Here is a 25,677-nt window from a genome sequence, read left to right on the forward strand (position 1 = left end):
GATGTGAAGCCACATTTGGCAGTAATTACTTTCCCTGAAAAGTAGAATTGAGAGGATTCGTTTCTCCAACATTTAAAGAGACAGGCCCTCTTAGTGTCATAAAGGAACATCCCTTCTGGAACAAAGAAAAGTTGACTTCAGAAAATGGCTGTGTGTGTGTTAGTGCTTTGCTTTAGTTCTGTCTGAATCCTGACAAGACAGAAGTACTGTTGGGGGGGGCGGGCAGGTGTGGGGGACTCCCTAGTCCTGAATGGGGTAACTGTGCCCCTGAATGACCAGATACACAGCCTTGTCATTCAGGGGCACAGTTACCCCACTCACAGCTGTCCATGGAGGCTCAGGTCAATTCTGTGTCCAAGGAAGCTGTCTGCCAGCTCCATCTGGTATGCAGGCTGAGACCTGCCTGAAGACCGTCTCACCAGAGTGGTGCATGCTCTGGTTATCTCCCGCTTGGACTACTGCAATGTGCTCTACTTGGGGCTACCTTTGAAGGAGACCCAGAAACTACAACTAATCCAGAATGCGGAAGCTAGACTGGTGACTGGGAGTGGCTGCCAAGACCATATAATGCCAGTCCTGAGAGATCTACATTGGCTCCCAGTATGTTTCTGAGCACAATTCAAAGTGTTGGTGCTGACCTTTAAAGCCCTAAATGGCCTTGGCCCAGTATACCTGAAGGAGCGTCTCCATCCCCATCATTCTGCCTGGATACTGAGGTCCAGCTGTGAGGGCCTTCTGGCGGTCCCTTACGGTGAGAGGTGAGGTTACAGGGAACCAGGCAGAGGGCCTTCTCAGTAGTGGTGCCCGCTCTGTGAAATGCTCTCCCATCAGATGTGAAGGAAATAAAGAACTATCTGACTTTTAGAAGACATCTAAAGGCAACCGTTTTTAGGGAACTTTTGTAATGTTTGATGTTTTATGGTGTTTTTAATATTCTGTTGGGAGTAGCCCAGGGTGGCTGGGGAAACCCAGCCAAATGGGCAGGGTATAAGTAATAAACTATTATTATTATTGTTGTTGTTGTTGTTGTTGTTGTTGTTGTTCAGTCGTTCAGTCGTGTCCGACTCTTCGTGACCCCATGGACCAGAGCCCGCCAGGCACGCCTATCCTTCACTGCCTCTCGAAGTTTGGCCAAACTCATGTTAGTAGCTTCGAGAACACTGTCCAACCATCTCATCCTCTGTCATCCCCTTCTCCTTGTGCCCTCCATCTTTCCCAACATCAGGGTCTTTTCTAGGGAGTCTTCTCTTCTCATGAGGTGGCCAAAGTACTGGAGCCTCAACTTCAGGATCAGTCCTTCCAGTGAGCACTCAGGGCTGATTTCTTTAAGGATGGATAGGTTTGATCTTCTTGCAGTCCATGGGACTCTCAAGAGTCTCCTCCAGCACCATAATTCAAAAGCATCAATTCTTCGGCGATCAGCCATTATTATTATTATTATTATTATTATTATTATTATTATTATTTAATTAACCCATTACTAGCACATGTGTAATTAGGAGGGGAATTTGATTCTGTTAAGTGGGTATAGGCAGACCCACCTCATTTGCAGCTTCCGAAACACTGTACCAACTGAATCACAGAAGCATACAATTGCACAGTCGGAAGGGGCACGACGGTCATCTAGTCCAACCCCCTGCAATGCAGAGATCTTTTTGCCCACATGCCTCTCTGTATGTTGTTGTTAATTACATTTATATACTACCTTTATCTTCCAAGGACCTTAACGTGGTGTGCATGGTTCTCCTCCTCCCCATTTTATCCTCCCCACAACCCTGAAAGGTAGGCTAGGCTAAGAGAAGTTGACTGGTCACCCAGTGTGCTTCATGGCTGAGCGGGGATTTGAACCCTGGTCTCCCAGGCCCTAGCCCAACACTCTACCCATTATGCTACACTGGCTCTTTTAACTGTCAGACTACACATGATATTGCCTACAGCGGGCTGGTCCCAGGAAGACAGATGTTTTTAATGGTGGGTTCATCTTTGGCATCCAGAATCTTATGCAAACAGGGGACTGCTTTGGGTTTGATGCATATTCAATTGCACAGGCTAGAATCCAGCCATTTATGTACAGTGGTGCCTCGCTAGACGAAAATAATTCGTTCTGCGAGTGCTGTCGTATAGCGAATTTTTCGTCTTGCGAAGCACCAACGAGAGAATAGCGGTTTGATGAAAAAAAGAAAAAAAAATCGGAAATTTTTTCGTCTTGCGAGGCAAGCCCATTGAAAAATTCGTCTTGCGAGACAGCCTTCCGCTAGCGAATGCCTTTCGTCTAGCGAGTTTTTCGTCTAGCGAGGCATTCGTCTAGCGGGGTACCACTGTATGTACTTAATTCTGCCCAATGTGAAGGGCTTGGTTTTACCAGATCTGAAGATCCGTCAGACGTGAAGTGCATTTCTGCTGTTTATCTCTTTGGGTTCAGTCCATGGGTCGGTCACACGGTACCTTCAGATGTTACTGGGTGACAACTCCCATCAGACCCACCCAAAATGGTCAAAGGTCAGGGATTATGGGAGTTTGTAGTCAACAAAATCTAGAGGGCATCACATTGACTGCCCCAGTACTAGACTGCAGGTTCAATGAATGTACTTGAAGAAATTAATTCCTCAGATTTCTGCTTCCTCCCCTGCTGGAGGTTTTGTTGCCATTGACCGCTGCCTAATATTTCATCAATCATGCTGGAATGAAAGGGCCTGGGAGAATGATCTATCACAAGGCTCTCTAACTGAGAGATAAAGGTGTTCCCTGGGCCCCCATCCAGACTGTTTGATGTTTGGATGCGGAGATAATTTGACTTTCAGCAAGACATACATCACACGGCCATTTCATTTTGGGGCAGTGCAATTTCAGATGTGCCTCTCTGCAAGGTGATGCTCAGCTAAATCACTGTATTGTTGTGCTCTGACCAGCATACAAAAAGCTTTATTTGGGGCAATAATGCGTTTTCTGTGAAAGCACAACTCAGATGAATTATGCAAGGAACTTTCTCAGGGCTATAGTTTAACTTCCCAGCAGGAAAGTTTTGACCAATTCTTTTGACCCAAAAAGAAGCCATGGAGCCTCCATCTCTAGGGGCAGTATACCTCTTGCGGACAAACAACAGAAAAATGTTTTCTGAATCATGCCCTACTTAGGAGCTTTATATTGGTATGAGTCTGCTGCAGACAGAACATAGGTCTTATCTAGCAAGGCGATTGTTATATTATCAAATGGTGTGTGTGTGTGTGTGTGTGTGTGTGAGAGAGAGAGAGAGAGAGAGAGAGAGAGAGAGAGAGAGAGAGATGCTACATTTCCTGAAAAATTCACAGTAGTGAATGCAGGCATTTGGAGAAAGAAGGATTAACTCTCCATCTTCTGCTACAATATTCAAGGTGACCACCACTGCAGAAATTAGGATTGATTAAAAGCTAAACCCTCTTTGTCCCTAAGCTTAATAAGGAGGAGGATATGTGTGCATCTGAGGCAGGGAAGAGGGAGGGAGGGAGGGAGGGAGGGAGGGAGGGAGGGAGGGAGGGAGAGAATGAGTATACAGTACTAGATGCTTCACCTCACTTGGTCTGCTCACCAACCTCCCTGCTGTTCTGTCTCCCACATTAACCCCTATAAGTTCCCTTTCCCGCTGCTTGCAAATGCTAACCTCACCTTTCATAGAACCACGGAATTGTAGAGTTGAAAGGTACTCTGTGAGTCATCTGCTGTAGTTCAGCTCTCTGAAATGCAGGAATCTCAACTAAAGTATTCATGCCAGATGGCCATCCAACCTCTGCCTCAAAACTTCCAACGAAAGACATTCCACCACTACCCAAGGAAGACCGTTCCATTGCCAAACAGCTCTTACCATCGGAAAGCTGCCACCCCACCAAGTGAGGGATAGCTCTGTCGGTAGAGCATAAACAAAAAAATTCCTTCCAGTAGCACCTTAGAGACCAACTAAGTTTGTTATTGGTATGAGCTTTCGTGTGCATGCACGCTTCTTCAAATTTGGTATCTGAAGAAGCGTGCATGCACACGAAAGCTCATACCAATAACAAATTTAGTTGGTCTCTAAGGTGCTACTGGAAGGATTTTTCTTTATTTTGTTTTGACTGTGGCAGACCAAAACGGCTACCTACCTGTCGGTAGAGCATGAGACTCTTAATCTCAGGGTTGTGGGTTTGAGCCCCACATTGGGCAAAAGAATTCCTGCATTGCAGGGGGTTGGACTGGATGACCATTGGAGTTTGGATTTGATATCCCGCTTTTCACTACCCGAAGGAGTATCAAAGCGGCTAACATTCTCCTTTCCCTTCCTCCCCCACAACAAACACTCTGTGAGGTGAGTGGGGCTGAGAGACTTCAAAGAAGTGTGACTAGCCCAAGGTCACCCAGCAGCTGCATGTGGAGGAGCGGAGACGCGAACCCGGTTCACCAGATTACAAGTCTACCACTCTTAACCACTACACCACACTGGCTCCACACTGGGGTCCCTTTCAACTCTACAGCTCTATGATGCCTCTACAGTGGCTTATTGGCAAATAGGGGGCATTGCTGGTCTCCTCGCACCCTCGTTCCTATATCTTCACTCACCGCTTTTTCCTTGGTGGGGTGGATATTGTGTGGTTCGCCTCGGGTGCCAAAATGTCTTGAGCCATCACTTAAAGAAATCTATTTCAAGGCGTTGCATGTTCTCTCAAACACTTAGAAAACTTTTCAAGGCTTTTGGAAGATGCAAATGCTACACTGTAAATGGCCTCGTTCATTTTCCCACCAAGTCAGCTCACTCCTCTCTAGACAGAAGACATTTTGCAATGAATTCTTTGCACATGACCAGTAATTGAAATTTCTATTCATTTATTAATAAGTGGTGCAAGGTTGTATATTTTCTTTTTAAAGACAGAACATAAATAAAAAAACAGGTAAGAAGTATTATTTGCATAATATATATATTTGTATATATATATATATATAACACATTGAAATCAACATATTAAAGTTGTTCAAATGTTGGACAGTGCTGGAATATAAATTACACATAACCGTTTAAAAATTACATTAAATGATATTAGAAAGAGCTCTGAAGGCCACTTGTATAAAAGTTGTGTTTCCCTTGTCAGCCCGGATCTGAAGAGCATCTGTTGTAGCATGGAGAAATTGTTTGAATGAGCAAGGCACAATTACAAGTTAGAAGGACAAGAGGCTGTAAGCTAGAAAACAAAACGCGATTGATCATATTACTGGGCGGCACGTTGGTGCAAGGGGAAAGTGCTTAAAAAAAGAGAGGCTCCATTTCCAACAGTACATTTAAAGCAGTATCATACCACTTAAAACTGTCACGACATCCCCTGGGAACTGTAGTTTGGGGGGCTAAGAGATGTTAGGAGACTCCCTATTCCCTTCACAGAGCTACAGCTCGCAGAGTTCCCTGGCAAGAGGGATTGATTGTTCAACCACTCTGGGAATTGTCACTCTTTGCGAACTACAGTTCCCAAGATCCCTTGGAGTGGTACAATAGTGCTTCAGATGCATAGTACACAGTTGGCCGGAGCCTCATTTGGAGTACCCAATCAGCAATTCGTTTTTCACAGGCGTTTGTATTTTGAATCAAGCAATGTCTGAAGGGACAGCAGATATTGGTTCTAGTCCTATCACAAGCTGGCGCTGTGGCTTATTCCCATGGCAGTCTAGATAGAAGCAAAGCCTTCTTTGACACATGCATGCACACCACCAATGTACAACCGTACCTTGGTTTTCAAACAGAATGTGTTCCAGAAATCCGTTCAACTTCCGAAATGTGCGGAAACCAAGGCACGGCTTCCGGTTGGCTGCAGGAGCATCCTGCAGCCAATCAGAAGCTGCGGAAGCCATGCCAGACGTTCGGCTTCCGAGGCAAAGTTCGCAAACCGGAACACCTACTTCCGGGTTTGCGGCATTTGAGTTCCAAGTTGTTCGTGAACTAAGCTGTTTGAAAACCGAGGTACGACTGTACAGGTATATGTCAACACATTTTGATTGTGAACTTTGCTTGTTAAGAGGAGGGCTGTCCTTATTTATTTCTGTATTTATATTTATGGTACAGCTGGAGAGGCTAGTTAACCCCACAGTTTGACAACCTGATCTGCCCCCACCCCCCATCCTGCAAGAAGGTTTTATTTTTTTATTTTTGGCTCCCCAAGATCTCATTGATTTTGACAACAGCAGCAGGGGAAAGGATATAAAAACAGCCAAGACTTAGTACTGAGGTGGGCACCTTGATGGGGATACAAAATGCCCTCTCCCCAGTCATCAGATTGATCATTTGGCAAGAGGGGGCAATGATATGCCACTCCTTAGCTGATCTCTGCAGACCTAAGAGATGCTCCTTCCATCAATGGCATGCAGAAGAAGGTTGAATGCAGCCCTTGTACCCAAAAGAGTAAGCCACCCTCGTTGTAAGGTGCCTACTGGCTTTGTGTGTTTTATCAATAAAATAATTGTAACAACAGCATCAAGAAGTGCCCTGTGACAGAGTCCTTTGCCTGTCTATGGAGAGAAAGAATCTTGAGTGCTCAGAGATGGAGAGTCCTTGGATCAAACTTCCAGACCACCAGTTGTCTATACCTAGACCAGCCTTCCCAAACATGGTACCCATCAGATGGCATGCACTCCAGCTCCCATCATCCTCAGCCAACTTAGCCAAGCAGCAATGAAACATGGGAGTTGTAGTCTGGGGACCCAAGGCTGAAGAACACTGCCTTGGACAGCAACCTTACAATGCAATCCTAATCTGGCCAGGATGAGACAGAGATGTGTCACTAGCAGGCTGGTGGGCAGAGACCCCAGATATGTTTAGAGAATTCTGCAGGCATAGATCCAAGGCCAAGGGCGTTTTAGCCAGCAGTACACGGAACCTTCTGGGACAGATGTGGCCTTGGATCTACTGGATTTCCCCCCTCGCCCCCCCAAACCCTGAGAACTTCAAGCCCATTAGCCACCAGCTGGCATGGGTAATTTTCTCCCATTGTTTTCAATGGGGAAAGGAGATTTAAAATAAAACGACAGCAAGAGTCGCTGAGGCTGAAAGAAGCACATTACCCAACACCACCACTTTCTGCCTTCAGCAGAAAATGCTGGAGGATTTCCTTAACGGCAGGCCCCAATGAGTTTAATGAACTTTACAGCCCTACTTGGAAGAATGTGGAGTTTATAATGTGTAGCATATGCTTAGGAGCCCAGCCGAATCCTAAGCATGTTTTCTCAGAAGTAAAGGTAAAGGTAAAGGGACCCCTGACCATTAGGTCCAGGTCTGGGGTTGCGGTCCTCATCTCGCTTTACTGGCGCCAAGGGAGCCGGCGTACAGCTTCCAGGTCATGTGGCCAGCATGACTAAGCCGCTTCTGGTGAACCAGAGCAGCGCACGGAAACGCCGTTTACCTTCCCGCTGGAGCGGTACCTATTTATCTACTTGCACTTTGACGTGCTTTCAAACTGCTAGGTTGGCAGGAGGAGGGACCGAGCAATGCAAATTTGATGATAATTACTCCCATCCTTTAGAAGTGAGCACGGGCCAGATCCAGGGAGGTGTGTCCCATTTTGCCCATCAAGGAGCTGCCTCACATCTCCTGCGACTGCTGCCATACCTGTTGCTGCTGGCGCCGCTTCTCCATCCATCAGCACAAATTTCAGGTGAGATCCCACCCAGTCTGGATGAGATCTCACTGAAATCGCATGAGATCTTGCACACTTGCACAATCTCACATACAGTAATTCAGGACTCTGTTTCAGCCGATAGCGATGCTGTTTTATCTGCCAGTGGCCTCGGTCTGCCTAATGGCAGAGCCAGCACTGGCTAAATCGCTATCCTATGGGTAACTTGGACCTGCTACACAAATGGTCCTGCCATAACACACATTTTAAAAAGCTCCATTGAGGTCAGTGCTAGAGGCTTCCTTGAATTTTACCTAAGTAAGAACTAAGAGGCTAACTTTTGGGGGGGCATGGCTGTGGTCAGGTAAACAAACTAGAGAATGTTGGGAGGGGTGTTGGAACAATTTTGCCGCATTGCCTTTAACATTTTCCCAATCCAAATCTGTAGCTCTAACAATGAACACACAAACAAATTATAAAATACAATGGACGAAACCTAGACTAAGCTTTGAAACCAATGGGGCATGTTTGTGGAAGAATAGAAGCCCTTTTTGGACTACTTAAGGAAATATTGCACTATGATGAACTCGTGAGCAGGATTTGAATTATGAGCAACAGAAGGAATGAGAGTATACAATATTGATGTTATAGTATAAGAGAAAGAAAGTAGTGAGCAGCAGGGGGTGGGATAAATGGAAAATGGGGTGGGAAGGCAAAAAAAGATAAATCTATTATGTATTGAAGTATATATGTCATTTTTTTGAAAACAATAAAATTTATTATAAAAAAATTGTTTAGGAATGTAAGAAAACATCAATATTTGTTTGACCCATGTCTGTCAACTACAGCAATGTTTTCATTCCACTGCAGTTCAACCTCTGATGTTATTCATCTTACTGAATAATCTGTTACTGTCCACTGTGATGGAGGTTCACATAATTACATAATTAAATCCATACCATTCATTTCGATGCAAAGAACATAAAAAAACATAAGCTGAGCCTTCTGGATTGAGCCAATGACCTATCTAGTCCAGCAATATGTTCTCCCAGTTGCCAACCAGATGCCCGTGAGAAGCCTGCAAGCAGGGCATGAGTGGAATACTGTGTCAAGTTCTGGGTGCCACAATTTTAAGGATATCGTCACGCTGGAACATGTGCAGAGGAGGGCAACCAAGATGATCAAGGGTCTGGAAACCCAGCCTGATGAGGAATGGTTGAAGGAGCTGGGCATGTTCAGCCTGGAAAAGAGGCGACTGAGAGGAGATAGGATAGCCATCTTCAAATATCTCAACAGCTGTCACATGGAAGATGGAGCAAGCTTGTTTTCTCCCGCTCTGGAAGGAAGGACTCAAACCAATGGCTTCAAGTTACAAGAGGAGATTCCGACTAAACACTTTTGACAGAAAGAGCTGTTTGACAGTGGAACAGTCTCCCTTGGAGGTTGTGGACTCTCCTTCCATGGAGGTTTTTAAGCAGAGGTTGGATGACCATCTGTCCAGGATGATTTAGCTGAGATTCCTGCATTGCAGGGGGTTGGACTAGATGACCCTTGAGGTTCTTTCCAGGTCTACAATTCTATGAGTTAAGGCTGCTCTTGCAGATACACCTGGTTTCCAAAATGGCAGTGCTATTTAGCTGATGCGCCACCATTTTTTTAAAAAATATCCTCATTTTTTGTTTTGTTTTCTTTTTACACCTGATTTCACTTGTTCAGTTGCTGAATCCCTTGAGCTGTTTTCTCAGCCAGTCACCTGAAGCAATTGAAAGCAGCTTCTTGGCAGCAGCAGAACAATGCAAAACCTGCTCTCAGTTGACCCGTTAAGAACTGTTTGCGCCGTTGTTGATTTTTTTAAGACAGAAAACAGATTGAATCAGCCACAACTCCTGGATGAAAACAGGATAATAATCTTGCCAAACTTAGTGGGATATGTAAGGGAAATATTACTGCAACCACAACAAGGACGACCATGGATAGAATCAGCCTTTCTGCCAACCTACAATGGATATAATGTACTTTTGATAAAAGTTTTTCTTTTTTGCATTCTCTCACACATGGTCTCAGTGCTGCTTGCAAGGTTAATCTAAGGCCATGTAGAGAGATGCCATATTCTTCACACACAATAAAGTGATCGGATGGGAATTGGCACATAGCGACAGACTAGGGCTGCTGTAGATTTCCCCCCACCTCCCAAATAGCTCAACAACTTTTGTGTCCGGGTTTTTGCTTTTTGAAATATGGCAACCCACGACAGACACCCTGTTTTGAAAACCTGCTAGGCGCATTAATAGGAAACACTTGTCAGATTTTGACGGCCCATTTTCTTCATGATGGGCTGCGCCAGCCCCTGTTCCACATGATCAATCGTTAATTGCTTTGCACTCTTAGGAAATTCAACTACCGCTCTTTTGTAGTGTGAGAGATACCATGTGCCCCCCCCCAAAAGAGAGAGAGAGAGAGAGAGAGAGAGAGAGAGAGAGAGAGAGAGAGAGAGAGAGATGGCATGCTAAGCTTCTCTATGGCCAAGATGGGACAAAGAAATGCCCTATAAAAACCCGCCATGGGGGAAAGGAATTCAGGTAACTGAAAGGAAATGGATGACATTTCTAAGCATGATCATTTAAAATGGTGGTTTCCTGTGTGGCCATAAATTCAGCAAACACTCCACTTCCACCTTCGTATCACTTGTGAAAGACAGCATCAGTATGTATATAGCATCGGCCGAGTCCGAGTTGTTGTCATGATGATAATGGTAGCATACTGCCAACCTTAATTTCCAGAAATCCTGACATGACCCTGACATACCACCAAATGGTACCAGCATCTTCCCCCTTTGCAATTATTGTGGTCCGTGGGAGAAGTTTTCCAATGAGCACTAGTGGAAAAGGCATCACATTCACGAATGGTTCACCCACCGTGAGTCCTGCAAAAGAGGTTGTCTGCTGACAGTGATGCTCAGGTGACCTAGTGATCCAGGCCTGCCTCAGACTTTTACAGCATTGACATCGTCAGAGGAGCTGGCATGGGCCTGCCATATTCCGGCATTTGCACTCTATGGTTCTATGTCCTTCATCCATTTACAGAAATAAGGGATGGAGCACAGCTCAGTGGCAGAGCACATGTCCTTCCTGCAGAGGTTGAATCCTGGCCATTTCTAGTTAAAGGAGTTAGGTAGCAGGCGAGATCCTGGAGAGCAGCTGCCGGTCAGAGTTGTCAATACTGAGTTAGATAGCCCTAGTATAAGGAAGCATTCTATGTTCCTAAAGGTGTTCCTTGTAAAGGTTTGTTATGTATAATGACTTAATTCACATGACTAATCCCCTTAAAAGGTGGGGGGGGGGGAAGAGTGCATACAGCCACAATGTGCATGGGGTTCTGCAAAAGAAAAAAGAAAAAAGCCCACTTTTCATGTTGCATGATGAATGCAGTGCAGGAAAATCTGCCCTTAGCACACCAAATGCATTGCCTCACCAGTCCACCAGGCGTCTGAAGCGAGCCTTACTCCTCTGCAAGACGGTAAATGAGTACCGTTCTCTTCCTACCAATGGTCCTGCGAATGTGCCCCAGAACATACACAGGTAGTAAAGGGGGGGGGAATATATCAATGAACTTTCCACTGATTTCAAAGCGCTTGGCAGATATGGACAAACTGAGCCTCACATAGTCCTCAGTGGAGAGGTATGATTAGCCCCATTTTACAGATGGGGAAACAGAAGCATGAGGCAACCAGGTCATTCATTGATGCACAGTGGCCTACCAAAAGAGTAAAAAAACAAAACAAAAGAGGGGCCCTGGATATACCAAGGTGACTATTTTACTGGTGGTGTGAAATTTCTGTGCCACTGAAACAGAGTGCCCATTTTTTGCTAATCTCTGATGGATTAGGATACATCCTTTGCTGTGTGCTGCGTTTTGTAATATTAGAAGGATCAGAAAAGTAGGAGGAGTTTGTCAAGGGTACCAAGCCATTTCTCACTGGAGTTATCTCTTCTAAGGATGGGTAATAGATTGTTCGGTCTTCCCCATACAATTCCTAGATGAAGCTGGACAGTGTTCTATATGATTTCTCTAGGAGAAAAACTCTTAAATAACTTCCAAAATATTGTGCCGCACTCCTTTTGCGTGATATATGCTTGCCCTGGACACTGATCATAAATGATGGAGATTCTGGATGCATTAAAAATCACATTTAAACCAATGGAACGTAAGATCACTCTTATGTGCTCCAATACCATTGAGCTCAATGGGATTCAGAGCTGGCCTGCACACCATGGAGGAATATCTGGCTGCTGTATTGTGGTTTTCCTTGTTTAAAGTATGAAAGGGAGAAGCATATCTCTGAAACACAGATCATGCTTCCCAGGGCATGCCCATGGTGTGTCTGTCCTAGTGGTGTAGACTCACATTTCCCTTTGGTATGTGACCTGTACAGAGCCAGTTCTGGCATAAATGCAGCAAGCATGTCTGCTACCATAAAGTAATGAAATGTGACATGACAGTTTATCTCATTTTCACATTTGCCTAACTGTTCATTTCTGCATAGCACAATTTAGCACTCACTTCCATAATATATACTATCTGGGAGCAAATAATATGGAAATGAGCATTAACCTTGCACTGTCATTTTGTTACAGTTCCAGAAGTAGCTTTCACATTGCGTGAAAGCTCAAATACGATGGGGAGCTTAACAGTTAGGGAAAAGTCCTGAGAATGGAATAAAGTAATTTATATGTGACAACAGCAGCCAGAACGTTATATGCGCAAAAATGGAAAGGAGAAACATTTCCAACGAAGGAGGAATGGCCTTTAAAAGTAATGGACTATATGAGGTAACAGCAAAGCTGAAAGCAATATTAAGAGATCAAAATGATGAATTTTTTTATAGAAGAATGGAGGTCTTTGGGGATCATTTGGGGGGGAAAACACTGCAAATGAAATCGCAGGCATGATTTGAGACCGGAGCAGCGGAATAAAAATGATGAAGTACCGGTAATTGTATTAGAGGGATTTCTGTAGTAGATAAGGGTTTGATATATAATGCAGCGGGGAAAAGGTTTGGATAAATACATTTTGGAGGTGTGGGTCCATCTATGAACAATGTAACTATTTAATTTGAAGTCAATTTGCAAAAAAAGGAAATTTAATTAAAATATATATTAATTTTTTTAAAAGGAAATGGAATAAAGTGCCATGTGAATGCTCACCTAAAAATCCTGTTTACATTAATGGAATTTAAGGAGTCAGAAACCCACCAAGCTTAGTGATATGGATGCTTTCAAGGTGATAGGAAGGCTGCCACAATCAGAAGGGGGCAGTAATAGCTGTTCCACAGCGAAACGTACACCCTCGGAAGTTGGTGGGATCTCATTCATTTGAGATTTTTAAACAAAGGTTGGGTAAACATCCGTCAGGTATTCTTTAGCTGTGATTCCTGTACTGCACTGGGTTGGACTAAAAGACCCTCAGGGTTCCTTTTTTAAAAAAAAAAGGATATAGCAAAGGAAATTTGGATGAACAGAATGAATTACAGTGATGCTGGCAAACTGGAAAACCGACGTTCAGAAAGACAGGATGGGAAGGTGGAATATTCCACAGACATACACAAACATATATATATCGAAAAGGGCATTGCTCTGTAACCAATGTTTGGTTTTGCTCTGCTTACAAAAATGTAGCATGTGCCACTGTTAGGATATCTTTGTGTGCCCAGAGTTGACCCGACCCTCGGTATACCGAAGAACATCCATTTTTGCTATGGGGTTTTTGTTGTTGTTATTTAAAATCACAGAAGAAATTATCTGTACCATTTATAGTGTAAAGTCATGCACAACCATTGCTCAAAACTAAACCGCTTAGTTTTGGCAGCATGAAGAAAACCGCATTAAGCCGACCGTATGAAATGGTGCAGAATGACTACCACTAATACCAGCATGCAGTGCAGCCATTGGTGAGTGAGTGTGTGTGTGTGTGTTTATGAGCTAGGAAGCTTTGGGTGTGTATAGTGAGATATACAAAGTTTATGTTTACATTACGAGAAGAAGCCAGCCAGTGACTCCAAGCCCACCCCAACCCAACCCACCCCCACTGGATAATTTTTAAACTGGCTTGCTCGGAGTCCATACTGAATCAGAGAAGCCCTCCCCTGTCGAAGAAAGGGGCATAGAACCACTTGGGGTAAAAGGGTCGGTATCCGTGTCCGTTTCGCCCTCGGCCAAGTAGCGCTTCTCTTTCATCCAGCTTGAGCCCCCGTTCGACCCGAAAAGGAAGTCGTCCTTGTCTTGGGAGATGCTGAATCCACTTGGCGATCGTTCAAGTTCCTCGTGGTTGACGGAGAGGAGGGATAAAGGAGTGTCGCTGTCTCTCGTCAGGCTGTGTTTCTGCCTGGAAGAGATTCTGTCTGAGTGGGGGCTCTGGAGGTCTCCTGGTGGGGAACGGTAGGAAACGTGGGGGTCAATGAACGTGAGTATAGGCAAAACCGTCGGCCTTTCAGCGTACGAAGTTGAGAACGGCATGGCCTGCCACCTACCGGAGTTCTGACCGCCCAACGGCAACGAGAGCGGGCCAACATCGCAGCCCTGCGTCGAGAAGCCAAAAGGGGGGACTTTGTTCACCGGTACATGGTGGAAACTCGGAGGCATTTCATGAATAGAAGGCTCAGAATATTTGTAAATGATGGACTTCAGTTCAGAATATCTGTTATCCTCCGCTGGGGACACAGTTTCTTTTGAAGGGCACACTTGGACTTGGAGATGCTCCATATGCTGCATGTGCATATCGACCAAAAAATCCAATTTCTTCCCCATGTCATGGACCTGAAAAAGAAGAACCCATCAGACTGGAGGACAATGAGCAATTGGCCGTCCAATCATACGCGGCGGGGAACCATTGTTCTTTCTAGCACATCATGGTCTCCACCAAGGACAGCGGGCAAGGAAACCTGTGATCCTCCAGATTTTGTTGGAACTCCAATTCCGTGGCCAACAGTCAGGGATGGTGGGAGTTGTAGTACAGCAACTTCTAGACCAGGGGTAGGGAACCACTGCCCCCCCCAGATCTTGCTCAACTACAACTCCCGTCAGCACCAGCATGGCCAGGGATGATGGGACTTGTAATTCAGCAACATCTGGAGCGCCAAAGGTTCCCCACACTTGATCTACAGGGCCAGACTAGCCATAGTCTACACTGACATGAAGCCACTCTCTGTGGTTTTGAACAGGACGATTTCACAGCATCAGCTAAAACATGTACTTCACCACAGAAGATAAGCCCTTCCCCCGGGGCTTTCATGTTAGGCTGTGATGGAGGGAGGAGCTTTCACCTATAGGTTCTACATCTTCTCTTGGAGCAAGTTTGTATCAAGAGCTGGTATACATGTCCCCTTATCAATAGCCCACTTTAGCCATTTGGAATCTGTAAGCATTTTTAATCAGGAGGATGTTATTTCATGTATGGTAGAGGGAAGAAATTTTTTTGCTTTCAAGTGCTGGACCAACAGTGCACCTGGAAAGCAGAACGTCACTGAGGCCAGATGCAAACTCAACACGAACTTCAAGGGTCACTTTGAGTGACCCTGGAGGTAAAATAACTGTATGAAACAAATTAAGGCTGTATCCGGGTTTCAGAATGTATTGGAAATAAGCTAAAGGATAAAATGAAAATGTTAAGTACTTTCGCAAGCAGAAAAGGAATGTTCACCGGAAAAGATTGGAAGTCTATAATTTATTTAATTTCTATTTTTGTTTCTTGTTTTTTTATTTTTTTTTATTTAATTATTATATATATGTTAGTTTTTTATTTTGTATTCTGTTATTCACTATTATTATTATTATTATCATTGTTGTTTTTGGTTTTAAATGACTTATTAGTATCTGGAATGGAAAGGTATGATATGGAAAGCTTGTAAATTTGTAAATTATGTAATTGTTTATAATATTGATAATAAAGGATTATTTTGGAAAAAACAACAACAACACCACGAACTTCAAGGAAGTCTGGAGTCTCCACCTAAGCCTTTCCACATCTTCTGCAGCCAACTGTAGCAAAAAAGATGGTCACCAGTACAAAAAAATATATACAAAATCTCATCGTTATAGGCATGTTCTACATATATAATGCTTTAGGCCTTTTATATGTTATAAGTAGATGTTATAGGGAAAACTTGGGAAGAGCTGAGAATTCCTTACCTGTCTTTCAACTCTGACAAATTTGCCCATCATACTTTGGTCTTCAGGATCTACTGTCGATGCTTTGGCTACATACGGATCATTCCTAAAAACAAAGAAGGCTCTAGTTTAGGCAAAACATTTGCTGTTGTTTTCACTCATATTTCCACTTCTTCTGGGTCCAAGGAATTAAGTGCCTCCCACACTGATGTTGGGAGATTCCATTCCACCTTTTGTTGCAGACATGGGATTGTTGCATGTCACATTTCTGTTTACTTTCCAGCACAGATTGCTGGGTCCCTTCAGTGGAACCTCCGCTCTGTGTATTGCTTTTGTTTTGAGTCTCTCTCTGAGAAGACGGCAAGGGGAGCCGACATGTTTCTTTGTCCTGATTTATGTAAAATAAATCCATAGTTTTAGCATGTATCTACAGCCTCAAGCCTCTTCTGTTGTGCAGTTTACTCTGCTAAGTTAAGTGTGCTCAAGTCAGCAAGCTTGAGTTGCTGATTTATGTCGGAGCCAGAGGTCAATGAATCTCCGCAGCGCGAAGGCTGAGAGGGAAATGATCCAGCTGGGGCCAAGCCAGCTCTCCTATCGACCCCCCAGATGCCGACAACTACCTCACCAGTCTTATGTGGGATGGTGGAAGGCCATTGGATGAAGGAGAAGTGGTCTTCTCCAGGCCAGGGGATTGGTCCTTTAAGCACCTGCAGTTCTCCAGCAAAGGAGGCGGAACATAGGAGAGAAGGACTGGAGTCAGAGGCTCCAAGACCCCATCAGAGCATGCTGCTCAGCAGGAGCTGTCCATGGTGCTGTGACAACTGGTCTGCTTGACAGTGCATTCTGTAGGTGCCTCCTTGGGACCAGAGCAAGAGCACCACAGAAACCTGAATGAGTTGTATGTGGTTTTCAGGCTGAGCGGTGCTGAGGCTGCTGAGATGTTTCGTGCATCCCTCATGCCCAACTAATGCTTGCCATGTCCTCCTTTGAAGAAGCACAGAATGGCCAGCTCATTGATTCCCAAATTGTGCGGCGGGAGGCACCATGATAGAATTATGAAGGTGCTACAAGACGTTATTTGATGAAGTGCTCCTGTGAACCAGAAGGCCCATCCACAAATGAGGCTGATCAATGCACCTCTGTACGACTTACTGTTCTAGCCTTGCCTACCCCCTTTCAACCAGCCTCTGTTAATAGTTCGTAAGTCTGTTGTGTCTTTCTAAGGGTGTGCAAACATTCTTTGGCTTGCCCCAGAAATGGTCAGGTTTTGCAAGGGTTCACTTAAGAGTTTTGGTGGTTGTGGTTTCTGTAAAATCTAGAGCAGGGATAGGCAACACTGGCTCTCTAGGTCTTGCTGGATAGTCGTCTATTCTCAACAAGCTGCGCACAGAGGAATTTCACCTTGGAGACTGCTGCGGAGGGTAAGGAAAGGCTCCTCCCTTCTGGGATTTCTTATGCTTGGGAGTGGACGGAGGCCCGGGTGCAAAAATCATATCTATTCTGAAAGAAGACAATAAGAGGACATCATGAAACAGGTGTGACTCATTCGTTGTTTGCCTCTGGCCCCAGTTACATTCTAGGATCAAAAGGCGTGCTATAAATCTTCCAAATACATCAATAGCTTTAGCTCCCATTTGGGTTTTATGGGATTTTTTTTTTAACCTTTATTGAAGTTCATTGGTATCATACACAATGTTAAATTCACACGTACAAGTGCAAAGAAAGAAAAAGAATCTTAAATAAATTTAACATTAAAGATTAATTTAGATTTATACGTTCTCTTTCCACATAAATTCTAACTAAACTAAAATTGAATACGATAACATAACATAACAACATAACAACATAACATAACATAACATAACATAACATAACATAACATAACATAACATAACATAACATAACATAACATAACATAACATAACATAACATAACATAACACATAAACCTCCCATCATTTCCCAATGTAATTGACATTTATAATAGTGAATGTACTCTGGGGTTGCGGCACTCATCTCGCTCTATAGGCCGAGGGAGCTGGCAACAGCTTCCAGGTCTTGTCGCCAGCATGACTAAGCCACTTCTAGCGAACAAGAACAGAGCACGGAAACACCATTTACCTTCCCCACTGGAAAGGTACCTATTTATCTACTTGCACTTTGATGTGCTTTCGAACTGCTAGTTGGGCAGGAGCAGGGGCCGAGCAACGGGAGCTCACCCCATCGGGGGATTCGAACTGCCGACCTTCTGATCAGCAAGCCCTAGGCTCTGTGGTTTAGGCCACAGCACCACCTGCGTCCCAGGGTTTTCTGTACAAAGTGGTAACTTCTGAACATCTCCTACAGCCGTCACTGGTGCATGGGTTGGCAACCCCAAAGATTCATTCTAATCCATACTGTGAAATTCTGGGCCAATCCCTGCCAGCTGAACATCTTTATCCCTTTAGCACACTGCAGGCAGCAGAGCCACTTACCTCGCTTGAAGGTATTTGATCCTGGTAAGCATGTCAAGGTGTCCTGCTGAATATTGCTCTATCACATCCTTTACATCGTAAGGCCTCAAGGTCTCCTTGAATCGCTTCTTATAGAGGCGGAACTGTAGTATTCTGGTACAAGGAGAGAATGTTTATCGCTGGAGTTTCCCTTGGCTAGTTCCTGCCATTCTCACAGAGGAGGGGGTTGTATATGTATCTGCGTTTGAATATCCGCCTTGCTTATTAGCCTGCTGCGCTAACCATTATTCAGCCTTTGCCACCCTGGCTCACCTCCAACACCCATCAGCCCCAGTCAATGTGGCATATAAAACGGGAGGTATAGCCAATAACATCTGGAAGGTACCGGGCTGCTCTAACTGGCTACAATTGGAAATAAAACTGCCAATATCATAATGCCATTATTAAAAATAATGCCGTTATTCTGAATTTTGCAATGCTTTCCCCCAGCTCTAAATGCATCTTGAGAATGGGAAAACGAAAAACCAAGTTTCCCCCTAGTTGTTACAGTCATCACAAAAGTTGGGTCAATATTTTAGCCTGCTTGAAAAAATGAGGCAAACAGAGGACAACACGCACAGACTTTACCTGACAGCTCGGATGACCACTTTCAGTGTGGGGATCATGTCTTCAATGAGGAGTTCATTGCTGTACCCTCTGTCTTCTGCCAGAGGGTCCCCAGTTCCAGCATCTAAAAGGTGAGCGAAGAATCCACATGAAGAAAGGGCAGAAGCAGACGAGTTCAGAGCAAAGCGGAGTTGCTCCTACAGTACCAGCTAAATTCTCGTATTATTGGGTTGTATCCATTGCAAAATGTCCCAGTAGCACAAGACTTCTGCACACACAATGGAACTTCCATTATTCTCTCCCCGTGCTCCCCCCTCCAAAAAAATATGCCTTGGAGGACTGGTGGAACCCCCAGACCAGACCAGATTTGGGGTGCCCACAGGAGGAGAGGAAGATGACATTCCTTTGTACAAGTGGAAGTCTTTGCCCAAACCCATAGTTACCACCCATCAAAACCATGGTTCCCAAATGTTATCCAGGCCAACAATGTAGAAATCAGAAACCACTTCTCTTGAATTTAACAGTTCATCATGCATTCTTCTTTAGTTAAAACAAAACAAAACCCTACTCTTTCGACACTTGTTAATTAGCTGTGTTGCCTGAATAAAACCATGCTTCAAGTATTAGTCCCCATTAAGTTGTTGTTGTTGTTGTTGTTGTTTATTGGATTTATATACTGCCCTGTACGCGGGGGGGGGGGCGCTCAGGGCGGTTCACAGAATAAAATCAAGATATAAAACCACAAAATACCTAATGGAAATAAAAACAACAACCTGATAGTCCTGAGGACACAACCTAATGTGTGGCTGAGCAGGATTTCTGACACACATTAACATTATTCATATTACCTGGCAGTATTTACATGACTTATCCTGGGAGCAAAAGAAAGCGCCTCAAGGGCCAAACTATACGTGTACAAAATTCACAAGGTAGAATCTATGTTGGCCGCTACTACTCCAAAATGGGGGGGGGGGGTTTTGACCTGAATGTGCACATTACTTCTCATTTCTTTTTCTCTGTCTTCAGGGAAAATATTGAACAGTGTCGTGTACTCCTTTCCTGACACTCTTGGAAATGTGTGTGTGAATTGAGCTATGGATTGCCTGGAAAATGCGTAAGTTCATAAATGAACACGCCACTTTTCACTGCAATGTCTTTAAGAGTCAAGGAAGGTACTGTTTTGTGAGGTGTGTTTACTCATAGTTCACCCCACCCCTTTAAAATCGTTATGTGGGTCGAACTAGTTTTTAAAACTTGAAATGCAGAAACGTGTCCTGAATGTGTGCACCAAATTTCATTCCGAGACCTAAATATTCAACAAAGTGATAATAAGCAAACCAACAGGGCTCATGGTTGAACTTTGTTCAGACAACCAGAAGTAAGATTTTGCTGTTGTGGAAATGTCCTAATTGAAAATTCAGCATAGTGTATGTGTGTGTCTGTGTGTGAGTGAGTGAGTGAGAGAGAGACTAAATCGAAAATCCAGAGCTTTGCCAGATTATACATTTGTGCAATGTTCAATTTCAACTCCAGCCAAAGGGACTCAGAAAAGGGAGAGAGTGATCGGTGAAATAGCCCAGGAAAATTAAAACAGAAATCAATGTGAACCTTTTACCTTCGGAGCTTTGCCAGAATGCATAAGCTTTCATTCGGAATGCAGTGCGAAAACGCTCCCTATTATTCAAGGCAACAGTCTTAGGTTCTTTAGAAGGACTTTCTTCAATTGCATCTACATTCAGAGGGGTAAATAGCTTTCCTTTAGTATTGGTACCACGAACCCGATCCAAGAGACCCAGCTTTTGGCTAAAAAAATAAGGAAAAGGGATCATTTTCCCCCTCACTCTCACACAGACCTACATTTCAAGGTGCTCCTAATCCATTATATCCCAAGCAAACATATGCATGAAGGATACTACCAAGGACCACATGACAGCTGACTGTATAAACCCACAGATCTATTCAAATAAAATGCCATCAATGGACCACCCAACATCACACTCACCCTACCTACTGAAGAATTAATCACACATATTTATTGGCTGAACTTGCACCGCTAGTATTTTCTTTGAACAAATGAATCATGGTTTGTTTCAGCGAGGATTTCTGCAAACAATGATGCTCGATTTGCTAAGCAGTCCCACTAGGTTACCCCACCAGGGTTAAATGAATCAACCGGTTGGAAGTTTTGATCTGCCATACATAATGCGATTCCAGTCCACCAGCATTAACAAATTCAGACACTCAGCACCCCCGTGTGGCAGTGGGAAGACACTTCCAGAAGAATGCTGCGGGAAGGGGAAAAAAAATCCCAGACTGTCAATCGAAACGCATGAGCAGTGGGGATCCTGTTGAATGGTGAGCCAACTGTAATTTGCAGTGGAATGTGTAACTTCTGGACAAAGCAGCAATTGTTCTCGAAACTCAGCGATTCTGGGATGGAACTGAAAACTGCATGAGCTGAAGCTGACTTAGCTGACTAGTCCAAAAGTCTGGGAACATCCTTTGGATGCAGAAGAGAGAGAAGAGGGGTGTTTCTCTGTGAAGGGTTGGCAGTTTGAAGCTTCTGGATTGGCTCAGAGACCTGGTATAAATACTAGGAGCCTGGCCAACAGAGCAGAATATTCTGTCCATCCTGGAAGATACTTGAGACACCCCCGGTAATGGACAACATAGGCTGGAAAATGGCCATCTCAGTAATAATAATAATAATAATAATAATAATAATAATAATATACTGTATTTTTCACTTCATAGGGCGCACCAGACCATAGGGCGCACCTCGTTTTTAGAGGAGGAAACAACAATTTTTTTCTGGTTTTCCTCCTCTAAAAGCCCTGTTTTTTTGAGGATCAGCTAAAAGTTTTGCAGCTTTTTTTGCAAAGGGAAAAGCCCTGGATTTGTTTATGTGGTTGGATCGGGGGAGGGGGGACGGGAGCTTCAATAAGTCCAAATGTGCCATATTAGGTCTCTGCACACAGGTGGCCAATGCTTCCAGTGTGTGTCATTCTCCACAACTGTTTCCAGTGGGGTGCGTTGCAAACATGTACGGAGCATTTGAGTGACCTAAGGGACATTTCCAGATGGTACTTGCCTTTCCCACATGCCCACTGCAAGGCCTGGTAATAATCTGCATGGGATTCTAGAAGGCAATTTGGGAGGTCTACTGAAATTGGTTCAGTGGGATGGTTCAGCTTCAGCAGACCCTGTGGTTCCACCATAAACACACAAGCTATGATTCAGAGCACTCGTCCTGTTTTAGGCTCATACAACCACTGTACAGTACTGGATTTGGGATTGTTAATTCGGACGCCAAACCAATAATTTTGGCTCTTGAGGATTATGTGGTAATCTCTCTCGTGATCACTGTGCAAATGGATGCTGTACATGGAGTCCTGCAGCATAGAGAATACCAAATCGGCCTGTCGCATTACAGACTCTAATCCCACCATGTTTTTCTGCAAACGAGGTTTTTACAACTGGGCAAATGTGTGGTGACACTGGAGTCAATCATGGGTCTTAGACATGTTCAAGGCAACTCAGTTCACCACGGACCAGGTCGTAATTGGAAAAAGTAATATGTGCAACAGTCTGCCCCCAAAAGGTAGAAAACATAATGCACGAACAAAATAGGGTTTTGAACAATAAGGTTGCGCCATCATGTCAGAAAGCCAATGGAAGAAAATCAGCAATATATGAATGGTGCAGAGCAAATGCAGAGAAGAGACATTGATTCACACAACTCCATTCAAATAAACAGCAGGGATGTGCCAGTTCTGAGATGTTTCAGTCCTAGATGCCCCAGATCCTAAATAGATAATCAATTGTAGGCAAGCATTAAGCATGGTCTGCATTAACAATTTCAGATATTTCAATAATAATGGCAACAATACCTGGCAATGATATTGCATTTGGAATATCCCCAGTGCTGGCACCAGGCTATTTTGTGGCCCAAGCAAAGCTATAAGGTTAAATACTTGCACCATGTGTGTGTGTGTGTGTGTGTGTGTGTGTGTATGCTAAATTCAATTTTCAAAAACAGATGTCTTGTGGAAATGATAAAATTATTCAAAATATAAAATAAAAGTAAAATATTATCAGGAATGTATATTTTTAAAAAGAATCTGTATAAAACTGTGCCCCACAAAGGTCAGGACTGCACCCCTCTGAGGTCTGTGCCCTAGACAGCTACCCAGCTGCCATCAAAACCCAACCCACAGGTCATTTCCAGTAATCTGTAGAGCAATCCTGTAAGGCAGGACAGTATCATTATTCCTAATAATGCTAGTGTTATCCCTGGAGAGCAAAGGCTAAGGAGAGAGAAAAGTGGGTTCACCAATTAGTGTGCACAAAAATGATGCAGGGCAGGGGACAGTGAAATGAAGAGCACAGTGTCACCAGGCCATGGGCATGTTTTGCCATGCGATACTAAAGATGAGCTCATTTTTTAGCATTGACTCTGTGCTCACTGCAATGTCTGTACTGCTCTTAGCCATTATATGAGATCAGGAGTAGCCATCATGGTGCCCTGCAGAGGTTGTTGGACTCCAACTCCCATCAGCCCTAGCCAACATGGCTGACGGTCAGGGATGATGGGAGTTGTAGTCCTGCGGCATCGAGAGGGCAACACATTGACTACCCCTCCACTAGATCATCTCTTATACAGGAGCCAGAATCAGACGTAATGGCAAACACTCATTTGTGATGACATGAATGACCATGTCATGTAACACCCTTGTCCTTAGTGCACAAGAGGAAATTGGGTTTCCGCTTTCATTGTTGCTTACTACAGTTCCCTGTTACACATGTACACATGGAACTGTGGTTTGTTTTAACTGTGGTTACTTAACTATGTTCTGACCTCAACCCACATTGGGCTGGGGGTTTCTCCAGCCAGATAAGCTTATATCTATGCCACACTTTCGTGTAAACCACCCTTCAACTTGGACACAGCTTGAACAGCAAATGTAAATGCAAGTGATAAAAATATTTAGCTGTAGAAGTACTGATGGATGGTTAAATCTGAATGAGATAGAGACTGTGTGGATAAGATGAAAAGGCAATACTAGACTAGGACCTCCAGGACAACTCAGAGGAAGAGAATAGAGCCAGAGTCGGGCGGGGGGGGTCTTATTCTGAGAAGAACTGACCTAAACAGGATTAGTTATCCTATATAGGAACAACCAGTCAATGTATGCTAATAGATATTCAGGCTTGATAAATTGTGAACAGATTAACCCAGAGAAAATTTAAACTGTTGTAAATACAGGGACCAGGGGGAAATGGAACAAATAGCACAATGTCCAAATGGGGCAGAACATGTTATCAAACTATAGTTTGATATCCTCTTTTGTTTAAACTAATCACAATTAAAACATACCACAGTTTCCCGAGTTCGGACATAACAAGGAACTGTGGCAGATTCAAAGTGAAAGCAGAATCTCGTGTGCACAAAGGAGGGCGAGCATGTTAGCCGAAGGATTGTGCAGACTTCCTCTCATAATGACAAGCCATGATCCAGCCTTTGCTTAATAGAGTTCTTTAGAATAAACATTGCAAGGTCTTCAATGGAAGCTTCTCCACAAAGCATTTGAATATTATTGAATATCTGAAAGTTAATGGGAAGGATAGTGGAGGTGAAACTTTTGCCTCCAATGTGTAAGCAGAACGGAACTTGAATAAGCCTTTGGAACCACTCATGCAACAGCTGAATGCAATTCCTTCTCAGCATGCAAACCAGACACTCCCCTGTTCATTGTCTGATTCTGCAGTTCATAACCAAATAATTAAATAACAAATGGCAGAGCAAAGCATGCCTCTCCTTCCATTTATCAGCCTTTTTTGCAGGAGGAGTGGGGAAAGACCAATAAAAACTGAACAAAAATATAGCAATTATACTCTTAGATTTTGCAGCCTTAACACTGGAAACACAAGACAACCATGCTTGCTCTGATTTTTACTACATTAGAAAGATGTATGTATCAACATGGCTGAACACAGCTCCACCAAGCTGCATATTGTTTGGTAGTGATATCAAAAACACGTAAGACAGACATACACAATGCTCTGGAAGCCCAGGACAACCTCTAAGGCAAGTGTGGGGAACTTGTGGCCCCCTGACGCTTTTTAACCCCAGCTCCCACCAACCTCATATGGCATTGCCGATGGTGAAGCATGATGGGAGTTGTAATCCAACAACGTCTGCATCCCTGACTCCAAAGAAACCATGCCTCAATTTAACACAACTCAACATCGGAAGCTCTGTTTGTCTGCTCTTTCTGAACTGTTTTGCTGGGAAGGGTGGAAGAGGTGACCATGGAAAACTGAGAGGCAGAAGACAAGGGGCTGAATTTGGCAGATCTGTAACACTACCCAGGAAAGAAATCAAGGGAAAGCCCATTCCACTTAAAATTTGCAAATTGGGATTTGCACCCACGAGGCTTTCTCATGGTGTAGAATGAAATGCCTATGTTACATCAGCTTCTGGTGGACTCCAAAAATTACCTCCAGTGTATTAAGACTTGTATCTAAAGGGAGAAAAGGGAATCCAGGGAGGCTATGAAAGGGAAAACCAGCTAGAGGCTATGAAAAGAGATGGAGGCAGCAAAGAGAACTAAGGAAAGGGTAAACAAAGGAACCTAAGGAGCTGAGGCAGACCATTGGTCCCTCTAGCTCAGTATTATCTGCATCAAGGATGGAGAACATATGGCCCTCATAATGCCGTGGGAAGGCAATTCTCATCACTCAAGACCAGGGGTCCCCAAACTAAGGCTCGGGGGCCGGATGCGGCCCAATCACCTTCTAAATGCGGCCCACAGACGGTCCGGGAATCAGCGTGTTTTTACATGAGTAGAATGTG

General features: G+C 44.0%; 1 protein-coding gene across 3 annotated transcripts in view; it reads right to left on the reverse strand.

Moving 5' to 3' along the window:
* Window positions 1–13,666: 13,666 nt before the first annotated feature.
* Window positions 13,667–25,677, reverse strand: part of KCNQ3 (potassium voltage-gated channel subfamily Q member 3) — a 159,151-nt gene continuing 147,140 nt past the window's right edge. For all 3 annotated transcript variants that reach the window (XM_033155872.1, XM_033155871.1, XM_033155870.1), the window contains 6 exons: window positions 20,437–20,624; window positions 18,843–18,945; window positions 18,237–18,368; window positions 17,165–17,263; window positions 15,785–15,869; window positions 13,667–14,413 (listed from right to left, as the gene is read on the reverse strand). In XM_033155872.1, coding sequence (XP_033011763.1) covers window positions 13,697–14,413; window positions 15,785–15,869; window positions 17,165–17,263; window positions 18,237–18,368; window positions 18,843–18,945; window positions 20,437–20,624 — 1,324 coding nt within the window. In that variant the 3' untranslated portion in view covers window positions 13,667–13,696. The remainder of the gene's footprint in view (window positions 14,414–15,784; window positions 15,870–17,164; window positions 17,264–18,236; window positions 18,369–18,842; window positions 18,946–20,436; window positions 20,625–25,677) is intronic.

The sequence above is a fragment of the Lacerta agilis genome, chromosome 7 (assembly GCF_009819535.1).
Source record: "Lacerta agilis isolate rLacAgi1 chromosome 7, rLacAgi1.pri, whole genome shotgun sequence".
NCBI lineage: Eukaryota > Metazoa > Chordata > Lepidosauria > Squamata > Lacertidae > Lacerta > Lacerta agilis.